The sequence below is a fragment of the Acanthaster planci genome, linkage group LG20 (assembly GCF_054643075.1).
Source record: "Acanthaster planci isolate LZ-2023a linkage group LG20, COTS_SCS, whole genome shotgun sequence".
In the NCBI taxonomy this organism is placed as follows: domain Eukaryota; kingdom Metazoa; phylum Echinodermata; class Asteroidea; order Valvatida; family Acanthasteridae; genus Acanthaster; species Acanthaster planci.
This window is the reverse complement of record NC_141796.1, coordinates 425,432-436,263: the sequence shown is the minus strand read 5'-3', so window position 1 is coordinate 436,263 and position 10,832 is coordinate 425,432. Positions and strand designations below refer to the sequence as shown.

Genomic DNA, 10,832 nt, shown 5'->3' with positions numbered 1-10,832 from the left:
CTAGTTTGTGCTTTTTGTCTGTGCGGTTTCAAGTAGTTACGTTCACCACGTTTCCAGGAATATTACGTAGATCAACCGCAGGATCTGGCTACAAATTGGAAATTTATCTAATGAGAGACGTGCTTCTTTGCCGTCTGATTGGTTGGGCTGACTTGTATTTAAATGCAGATGCGATACTCATTGCGCATGCGTAATTATTAAAATGAAGTTGACGTCTAGCCTGGCTTCATAGTCTAGCAGTTGAGTTAGGCATGCACAGTATGCATGTAATACGATAGCACTTTTATGAAAACTGCTTGTACAGCGTATTGTTACTTAGACCCAATTGGGGGCGTACTTTGAAATGCCTATATCTGCCATAGTCTCGTTTATACATGGTGCTTGACTATTCCTACAAACGTTCTCGCCCTTTCTTCATATCGTCATCATTTCCGACCCAAAATAACCTTTTGGTTATTCAAGTGCGTAATTTAGCTAAAGGAATGTTGATTTGCCGTTAATTATTTTCCCAAATCGTATAGAATATCGACACCACGCCCAGGGTCAAACTGTGCCGGGTCCAATAGGTCAGTTTCGCTACCTGGTCTCTCGAACTGGTATAAAATCAGTCAATTGAATTTGTTACCTACAAACGGCTTCCTGACATTCAAGTTTGCAGTTGCAGTGTGCTGTTGAATCGAACGATGAAAGCTTTCTACAAAAACATGTTTACTTGGGAACCGATCAACGCACGTACGGCGTGGATAGTAGCGGCATAAGGTGTTACAAACGCACGTTTGGCGATTTTACCGAGAGTAGTGTTTGGAGCGTGCGCCACCAGCAAGCATGGGCGGGGTAGTCAAGCCGCTGGCCGGTATGGAAGTCTTGCTGTTACTCGCTGTCGTCGGAGTCGGCTTGGCGGTATTCCTCACTGTGTTGCAGTCCATGGTGAGCCAACATTCCTCTGGAAAATCCACTGGCTATCGAAGGCTGGCAAATTGTGTTTTTAATCTCATGATAATTGGCCCTCGATCGGTGATTTCAGTCATACTGTTTTCAACTACAGTTACGTCACAGATTTACCTGACCACAAGTTTCATGCACTTTTTTAGGGTAACGGAAACACTAAAAATCGAGATAGCTTTGAAATGTATTCTTTCCTTTATTTGTAACGACAGCAGCTTTGGCTATTACATTGGCTATTGTATCGTAAACTTTTTACAAAAATCATCATCTTGCAGCCCGGACTTGTTAGCCGAAGGAGGGCTTGTAAATAACACGATTTTTATGGGATTTTCTAATCTTTCCAGACTGAAGTTCCAAATGCCGCTTGTCTGCCGTATACAGAGGTGACTTTCCAACGTGATCCACCCGTGGCTTGGGGGAATATAACCTTCAAACCCCCTGGCGATAATGCAAAATGCGACTTCTGCTTAGCTACTCAGGTTATAAGTCTTTGCTTCGCTTTAGTCTGCGCTCTCTACCGGAGCCTGACAATCTGCGTTGAGAAGCTCGATCTGTAAGTCAGCTTTTGATTGGTTGATAAAGTTCCAGGCAGCTCGTGACTGGTCAGTCACTGAAATAATTATGCATGATGCATAACTGTGAATTGGATTGATTGATATTATGATTAATATTCCAACGGTGCCTATTAGCGGAAGAGGTGTGACAGCGAAACCTTTCATTTTTCCCAAAAGTGGTGTCTTCATTCCTTCCTGGCAGGCCCCTTTTTCACAAAAGGCGCATGCGCTTGAAACTTCATATTTCCAAATGTTGGTGTTACTTTTCCAGAAAGCTGGTGCGAATTCTCTCCATTCCGCTGTATCTTTTGTCGGCTGCTTTTGCCTTGATTGAGAGCGCTGTCCTTCAAGTAGGCTTCAACAACTTCTGCAGTCAACTGACATCGTATGCTGGGTCGGACAAAAAGTGAGTAGTAGCACGTTTATCTACGACGACAATTTCATAGCTTTCTCTGGGTGGAGATGATGCGTTGGTAATGTCTCAGACGCTGTACACGTACCGTATGTCTCACTCCTATCCAACGTGCGGAAATTAACGACTTCGATCGTGCGCGGCAGTTACATGACCAGACCTTCGTGAACCACACGGCCTAGCCGATCTTCTGTTGAGACTTCTCGTTTTGAAGACTTCGTTTGCACAAAATTAACAAACGATCACATTGAAACTCTTTATATGTGCTCTAGAAGGCTTAAACCGAATAAAACACAACAGAGTCGTGAAAAGAAATGCTACATGAATATGAAATTTAGCCTTAAAGTGGAGGCTAAGATGATAAAATATTTCCATTTTCAATCGATCTCTTGGTCTTTTTTCCACTAAATTTCTCGATTTGAAATGAAGGAGCAGCTTGCCTGGCACGAATTCTCGTGGCCCTCATTATGTATGCAAATGCCCCGAAAATGAGACATGCGCAATTATAATTTCCCTGTGAACTGCACAAAACATTACTCAAGTTTTCTCAGAGGAAGAAAGAAATACCCTCTAACGTGACGTCATGCGCATGAGGTCTATAGTTTGTGTATGGCCTGTCTCTGGCGTATTTTTTCCCAAGGTTTTACATCTTTAAAACAAGTTTTACGAACTGATAAGGTTGACAAACTCCAGTTGTGGTTGTAATGTTCACTCTTAGGTTGAAAACTAAACTTGAGGTATTTTTCAATGAAGTTCAAGTTACGGAGCATAGAAACGATGGAACTAAACTGGAAATCCATGCTCACTTTTAATTCCATGATCTTGAATGCTTTCCGTTGGAAAAGGGCTCGGGTCCCATAATGATTTTCTTATTTCTTTTTTGGATGACTTGATAACAGATGCGAAACCGCGGAGAAATTCATCGCTGGATTACCTGACTGTCCCGAGTCTGAGTTTTACTTCGTCGGGAAATTGTCGATCGCCACGGTATGTAGGCTACTGACTTCATGGTTTTGAGCCGATGCGTGCAGGGGCAGCAAGTAGTTGCAATGGTTGATGACCGAAAGAAAACCTTGGTTTCCGCGAGTGTTCCACATGTGCGAGAATCAATGCCTAACAGTGTATAATACTGTGCCACAGTAAAGCGCCCTCTCGTTTGGAGTTAGGGGGCGCTTCAGTCGAGTTCGGGCGGCCTGGTCTTGACACGGGTTTCCTGTTTGCTGCACTCGAACGGCAGGAACAAGAACCAAGAATACTGTTTTCGAACTCGAATCACACATTACCTCCTCGTCGGGGTTGTACAGGAACATGCGGAAAAACTCGTGAGATTTTGTTGTTTAAACAGCAGCTAAAAATAGCGAGATGTCTTACAAAGCCGCAGAAAATGTGAAGGTTTGCTCAATTAATTGATACTAATAATTTTCCATAACACAGAAATGGATGTTCCTTTTTAAAGCCCGGTTATCCAAACACGAACTCTCGAAAAACGTACATGGACGCCGCCATGTTGCATGTTGCTTGCCACTAGCTACCAGCGATAACCAGTTGCATGTTCCCGGCGTTTGAGCGGCCGACTCACCAACAACAAATCGCGCTGTTCATGCACACGAGAACAAGCCGCCTAAACTCAGCCTTAAGTTTGTGTCGTGTTGCAAACTCGCAGGTCTGGTTTCCCATTGTAGTAACATTTCGTTAAACGTGATGAACTTGGCAATGGTGCCGAAATACGTCACTCAATGTGTTTGGGAAAAATAATCAGTCCACTTCACTGCAAAAAAGAGTAATTCAGTGGGCTGACATCGATCTGTCTTATCATTACAGGGTTTCAGACTCACGGTACAAAATAAAACCAGTAGGAGACGACTTCAGGTCATACGTGTTGGGTCAGCGTGAAAAAATTTCAGCCAAATTTCAGGACTTTATACCGGTGGCTCTTGTTATTTTTCGTCAATAGAGGGCGTCTTGGATCTCCATGGGCTTCTGGCTCCTGCTCACCATTTTGACGATCGTGAGCTTCGTCGCAAGTCGCAAGAAGCAGTCGGTACCAGTGAAGTCCTAACCGCATGTCACGTGTCTGCATCGGCTCTGGGCTTGACCAGGCCCTCATTGGTGAAAGTGCGTCCAGTCTGCATTAATCGAATAGACCTTTCATGTATGCATCATTATTTTACAAATTTGACCGCCATTTTGTACGGTTTACTGTAAGCTCATTCTCAGTTCTCTGCTACTTTTGCCTCAAAACGAACATTTTGCTCCATCGATGTCAAAATAGGAATTAATGTCACTTTGATAGTGTTTAGTACAAGTATTTATTATTCGGTGTCTTGATATTTAAGTTTAGGATTGTAAACTCTTTTTGAATTATTATGTTTTGTTATGGAAAGTCATAGTTATATCTGTGGCCCAGCAGTTGATAAACTGTGCTCGTGACGTTATAAAGAAATGTCTAGAGAGGTTATACGTTAACGCGTCCCCAGAGGGCAAGAGTTTTGTATTACGAGGGTGACATCACTCCAATCAGCCAATGGTCTATCCAGATTCGTTTCCACGGAGACCGATGACATTTCCTGGTTCATATTCACGGGACAACTGAGTTTGCGACCTCGAGAATAGGAGAAAACGTGGAGTGATGAGCAGCATTCCATTTTGTCCTCGATTCTTAAACCTTCCCGACAAAAACTGGTTTGGATGTCGTTTCTGGTAACATCTTATTGTGTTAAATAGTGGCAAGACTCTCCTAAATTGGGTCTTGAATAGTTTTACAGTGTTATCAAATACAATACACACATCAGCGCTGTTCCATTCCATACAATACACACATCAGCGCTGTTCCGTTCCAGTGCACAACGTGATTGAGAGATACCATGCACCCAGCCATAAATCTCGTTGGTGTCGCCCTTGAATAGTATGGTTTCACTGTTCAAACAGATTTCCTTTTTGTGCTTCATGAAAAGACTTTATTTCCAGAAGCTAAAAAAGTCACTTTAATGTTTGTATAGTAAGCGATCGGAAAGCTGTGACAATTAAATTCAAAAGTATAGCTAGGTCTATGTTCGCTTATTAAAATCAGAATTTCCAGTAAACAATAGTCACGGAGTATTTCCAAATTTCAGAGAATTCAAAGAATATTCAGAGAATAGATGCCAAGGATTAAATTTAAGGCAAACAGGTCAAAGAATTGATGCAAAAATAACAATATCCTCCGATAAAAAGTGCCTTAGTTCTGGTAAATCCTTGGATTTGCACATCTCTCCTGCAATCGAGGCTTTGCATGGCAGCCATCTTGCAGGGCAGTTCTTTTGTTCCACAGGGGAACCTCCTTTGTGCATGCCCTGTGGAACAAACTGTTGAATGCAATTCAGTCGCGGATGTGGATGTACCAATCAAGGCGTGGTCGATGGTCCAAGTGGTATCAATCTTCAACACTTAATCATGTTTAACATTATTTCACATGACGTGTAGCTAAAATCCCTCAACTCAATGTTTAGAGCATGCGATCAGGAAAGTGTGGTTTCTAAAAGTACACGTACGGTTATTGAAATCGTGTTTTCAACGCGTTGACCAATCACAGGGCGCAAAATTTGTTGACCCAACGAGGGTTTGGAAAGGGTCGACAGATTTCACGCCTTGTGATTGGTCAACGCGTCGCAAAGTCTTGGAGGCGCAGTATTGTGATTCGTTATCGCGCTCAATTTGATCGCGTAAAGTACGGTAACTTGGTTGAACATTATTAGGGGTTACCACGCTCGTGGGCAGGTGAGCGTGCGGTTTCATGCTTGTCCTACCAATCCGGTTCGTAAGTGACTTCGTCACAAAGGCGGACGCGCCACGATTCGCAGGCTCCCATTGGACGATCGCAGAAGTTGCCCGTTAACTTCCAGTTCCATGGTTCCACATAAACGGCGATCAATGCATGTAGCCCTATGTGTAGTGCACGTGTGCAGTGGGCGTGGTTTAAACTGAACTGACGTCACACTTACGAACCGGATATGGTGTTGTGATTTGCCAAATACAAGCGTGCGTCCATCTTAAAAACGTGCACGTGTGTTGACATTGCAAAGAAAATGGCGTCTCCTACGATTGGAAAGTTGAAAATATGCAGAGACACACTGACCACACTGTAGTTTCATCGTGAAATCAACAAAATTTAGGAAAAGTGAAATAATTTCAATGTTGCATCTATAAAATGAAAGATAAACCTAGAAAGAAGGTAAGTATTGTATTGCTTTTATAATCCGTTTGATACGGCGGTCTTCTTTTGCTTCTACCAACGTCTCGATTTAGCTTAAAAATGTCTAAGTCCGTTGCACTCTGGCGAGGATCACTGCCTTTGGCATCGGTCAGAAGAACTTGATTGCATCTGCTTGTAGATACTTGAGTTTGGTTATGTCGTCTGTTATCTCTTGTCAAGAGCGGAATTTGTTCTCATTAACACTGCTCTAGCAGACACGCCACAGTCAATAACTGAAATGCACGTTGCCATTGTTGTGGTCATGTTTGAACATGACTATTGTTGGTCCTGAAAAGCGTTCTTTATGACTTGTGCGCATTCGCCAACCGACGTAGTCTGTAGCTTGTCATTGTCTTTGTTAGGATTTCATTGTGGTGTTCCGTGTTGAACAACAGGTCTCAGGTCATTTTAGGCAAGACTTAACAACTTGCATGGTGAAAACTATTAGTGTTCAAACCAGACGTTGAATGAGGGTGTCCCATAATGGGTCGTGTTGTTAAACCGTTTGTTGTAGTGGAGATTTTCTTCCTGGTGGTAGCATTTGCGGCTGCTTTAACGGTAGTCGTTCCCCTCTGGGAAACACAGGTAGGATTGTAATGTTTCATTGCTTGTCAGGGATTTGACAGTATTTCTGCTGTTTCCTGGGGTAATTGTTTCGCTCTATTAATATTGTTGCTGCTGTTGTTGCCGTTGCTTATGTTATTGCCGTTGTTGCTGCTGTTGCTGCTCCTGTTGCTATGCTGCTGTTGTTGTCGCTATTGCTGCTGCTGTTGTTGTTGGTGTTGTTCTACTGTTGTTGCTGCTGTTTCGTTTGCTGCTGTTGTTCTTGATGATGCTGCTGTTGCTGTTGTTTGTTTGTTGTTGTTTGTTGTTATTGTTGTTGTTGCTGTACTGAGTTAATTTCTGAAAGCGTGTCATCACGCTTTTCCTTTTTGAAGGACCAATTTCCTAAAGTAAAGTGCCTTCCATACACAAGCGTCGACTACATCTTCAACCCACCTCATTATTGGGGAAGCATCACAGTCACGCCCCCGGACTCCAATGGAACGTGCAACTACTGTATATTCTCAGAGATAGCCGTCGCTGTGGTCGCTCTGTTCAGTATCGTCTATCGTATAGTCACGGTTTGCGACCAAAAATATGACATGTAAGTACCTTTGTGAGGATAAACACATCACCAACTATGCGCTAGATGTGTTAATTTACCAACCTTGTCTCCAAATCTCTAGAGCTACTGTTATATGTATGGGCGTTTTCAGTAAAGACTAAAAGATTACACGCTTGCCCCTAGTTATGCGTGGCAAAACGTTGGGACAAACTCACCATGGCTTGGACAATTTGGAAGGGGTTAGAATGAAGAGGAAACTGTTACCGTGAGAGCATTACCCTCCACGCTACAATGTATACTATTTTAAATTAATAAGATGCTACGACATTTTGGTTGTGAATAGGAGACGTCTTCACTTCTAATAATCTTGCAGGTCCTTTCTGCGGACAATATCTGTGCCCATCTATTTGCTGTGTACTTTGAGTGCACTGGTTGAGGGTGTCATTCTCCAAGTCGGTGTCAACCGCTTTCTGGCCATGATTATGACTTACAAAACGGGAGACGAAAAAACCAAAACGTAAGTTTTGCATGGATGCAGAAGGGCGCAGTTGCATGTGATCCTACACGTCACATTTTGTCGATTATGTAGTTACTGCAGTCGTTTAAAGAATGTGGGTTACCAGTCAGAAATATAAAAATAGCAAGCCAGATCAGCATTCCAACTGCGCACAGGAAAAGCAGTATGCGCGCGAAAGATCTGCACCCAATCATGCAGTGCCTCCATACGCGGACTTGTACGCGTGTTTTTGTCTCGAATGACCCTTGTCTCTTTGAAATTCTGAACTGGCTCAATATCTCAATGTTCTTTAAATCTCAACACTGGGAATTATGTTACTAATCATCACGTGACCGATCACAGAATTGGTTCCAGCACAAAATATGACTACAACTGCAGTCTTTTTTCAGTTACTTGCATTGTTTCCATAACGATTACTAATTGCACCTAGGATTCAGTGGTCAGGTTAATTGATGTGAAACGATGAGCCAACTGGAAGCAGTTAACCAGTGAATCGGGGGAGTGGTTAACCAGTGAACCGGTGGGTTAGTTAACCAGTGAACTGGTGAACCAGTGGAATGTGTAACCATGAAGTGAACTGGTGAGGTGGTTAACCACTGAACTGGTGAATCGGTGGAGTGGTTAACCAGTGAACCAGTAGAGTGGTTAACCAGAGAACCGGTGGGTTAGTTAACCAGTGAACTGGTGAACCAGTGGACAGTTTAACCATGCAGTGAACCGGTGAGGTGGTTAACCAGTGAACTGGTACATCGGTGGGGCGGTGAACCAGTTAATTAATCAGTGAACCGGGAAACCAGTAATCACGGAAATGTGAGCGGCGGTCTTAAACAGGATATACCGTTGTTTTTCGCAGCTGCTACATCGTTCAGGCAGGATTGCAGAGAGCCGCTGAGTCAAGTTCGCTCGACTTGACCCTGAACTTCTGCACTGAGTTCAACGTTGCTACAGTAAGACCTGTTATCGTTATACAAATATTGTGATTCGTGGAGCATTCCATATTCATGGATCACCTCATGAGGATAGTTTTACTACACCACTCGAAGCAGTCAATATTTGTTTACCGTTGGCCTGATCGGAGGTTGTTCCATTTTTGCATTCACGTCTGGGCAAAGGGGCAACCCTGAGGGATTTGCATGTTTTCCTCGTTTTTGCTGCAAAATGATAAAAATAACTCGGGCCTTAACCTTTTAGGCACAGTGTGGAAAATTTTCAGAGCACTTAACTAGTTAAATTTCAGGTATATTTAATGTAAAGGTTAAGAGTTTAGTCAATAATTCAGATTTTCCCCATAGAAGACAACACTAATTTTGCCCCTTTGTGTTTCGAGTGTGAAATATGGAATAACCATCAACTGACCAATCAGAGAGAAGAACCAAGACTCAATGACGTCGTCCCGACCCTGAGAATGCAGAGTAATGGAGATCACAAACCTAAATACATGTAGGTAGAACCGAAAATGGCTTTCTCTTTTGTGACGTAGGTGGCGTCCTGGGTCTCGACCGCGTCGTGGCTGATCCTGACGTTGCTGGCAGGGATTCAGTTTCACATGCAACGTGTTAGCCCGTCAGCTGACCGAGAAAGGCTGGTCTATGAATCAAAGGACAGGCAGGAGACTTAGACAAGTCTAAGACTCATGCCCTCATCCGCTACAATTTTAATTAGTTTAATAAGAAAGAGTGGTATTAATGTTACGGACTATGACAAGGAGGAATCTTAGAACCAAATTCGTTAGCGGGTGGGCTAGAGATTGAGATTTTTTCGTCCATCCTTTTATTGCCTTTCTAAGGGGTAAGGCTACATTTTTGCACGCGTTTTGAAGGAATGGAAATGAAATAGCCTCTTTCTATTATTGAAAATGGCTCTTTTTCCGGGCATGGCACTCACCCCCCTGCCCCCGATCCGCCCTTAAAATGTGACAGGTTTACAAACCGATTCCAAGGCTGTAACTGCTAGAATGGCAATTCGCTGGAATGAACCGAATGATACAGACTGCGAGCATTCGTGAAACCTCGCGAGATCATTACATCTTAATTGGCTTCGATGTTAGGTTGCTTGGCATATCAGTAAGCAACGCTTTGAAATTTGATTGTATACAATGATGCAAATGTGAATACCGCTTGCCCGGCCTCGTTTTTACATGGCAAAGCGCCCTCTAGTATATTTTTACGCAGAAGTTCGTTTTTAGTAGGCATACTTCTGGTTTTTATCTTTTTGTGTACAGAAGCTAGTACTTTCCTTCAAAAGGATGAAAAAAATGTCGAAGATGTTTAAGAAAATCGTCTTTAAACGTTAATGCTATTCGCTTTTATAAGTCAGTCTGAGTTATTGACACAAATTTTCTTGACAAAATTCTTGTGACACAAAATCAGTTTGTCGTTATCACTTTGTTTACGTTTCAGTAATAATTCTGACGTATACCTCTCCTTCAATAGAGGCTTTGCGTGGTAGCCATCTTGTAGGGCAGTTTTTCTTTTGTTCCACCGGGAAATCTCCTTTGAGCATGCTCTGAGGAATAAAACAACTGCCCTGTAAGATTGCCTATATTGTGGGTCTCGTGCGTGCCAAATGTATGAGAAATGTATTCCAATCTTTATATTAAACATGTAACACTGGAATGTTGGTTTACCAATCAAGGTGCGGTCGATTCTCGAAGTGATATCAGTCTTTATTTAAACTTAATCAGGTTTGAAAGCACTTCATAATACAGTAGACTAAATTGGTTACTGTCTATCGTCTGTGTCCTTTCCGTAGATTTTTTCTTTCAAAAACCTGCAGGCATATCTGGAAGTTGGAGATTCTTTGCTAGGCGAGGATTGGGGGAGGGTCAACCTCTTCCCCTGCTCTGACACAAAAATATAAAATAAGAAACAATGAAATAACAAGTTATATTTTGAAAAGATGACATTCTTTAAAGGTTGTACATTAGTAACTGTAAAGCTATGCCTATGTAGGCCCATCTGTTTTACGGTCCACAGCACTCGGACATAAAAACAAATCTGACGGCTCTGAACCCCCTCCTCCCTCCGGAAAAATTCCTGGCTCCGCCCCTTTCTGCAGTTTTGAAT

General features: G+C 42.7%; 2 protein-coding genes across 2 annotated transcripts; both read left to right on the top strand.

Moving 5' to 3' along the window:
- Positions 1-118: 118 nt before the first annotated feature.
- Positions 119-5,123, top strand: LOC110975516 (uncharacterized). The gene is made up of 5 exons (XM_022228063.2): positions 119-927; positions 1,290-1,498; positions 1,771-1,905; positions 2,811-2,898; positions 3,866-5,123. The coding sequence occupies exons 1-5, from the start codon at positions 826-828 to the stop codon at positions 3,968-3,970; spliced, it is 639 nt and encodes a 212-aa protein (XP_022083755.2). The 5' UTR covers positions 119-825; the 3' UTR covers positions 3,971-5,123.
- A 1,263-nt stretch (positions 5,124-6,386) lies between these two features.
- LOC110975504 (uncharacterized) lies at positions 6,387-10,666 on the top strand. Its single transcript, XM_022228046.2, has 5 exons — positions 6,387-6,727; positions 7,081-7,289; positions 7,624-7,767; positions 8,621-8,714; positions 9,248-10,666. Exons 1-5 carry the CDS (start codon positions 6,626-6,628, stop codon positions 9,383-9,385), a joined length of 687 nt encoding a protein of 228 aa, XP_022083738.2. The 5' UTR covers positions 6,387-6,625; the 3' UTR covers positions 9,386-10,666.
- The last annotated feature ends 166 nt before the right edge of the window (positions 10,667-10,832 follow it).

Coding starts and splice junctions, on each gene's coding strand:
- LOC110975516 (XM_022228063.2), top strand. CDS start 826: ATGGGCGGGGTAGTCAAGCCGCTGGCCGGTATGGAAGTCTTGCTGTTA. Junction 928..1,289: donor TCACTGTGTTGCAGTCCATG/GTGAGCCAACAT, acceptor TAATCTTTCCAG/ACTGAAGTTCCAAATGCCGC. Junction 1,906..2,810: donor TATGCTGGGTCGGACAAAAA/GTGAGTAGTAGC, acceptor ACTTGATAACAG/ATGCGAAACCGCGGAGAAAT.
- LOC110975504 (XM_022228046.2), top strand. CDS start 6,626: ATGGGTCGTGTTGTTAAACCGTTTGTTGTAGTGGAGATTTTCTTCCTG. Junction 6,728..7,080: donor TTCCCCTCTGGGAAACACAG/GTAGGATTGTAA, acceptor TCCTTTTTGAAG/GACCAATTTCCTAAAGTAAA. Junction 8,715..9,247: donor CTGAGTTCAACGTTGCTACA/GTAAGACCTGTT, acceptor TTTGTGACGTAG/GTGGCGTCCTGGGTCTCGAC.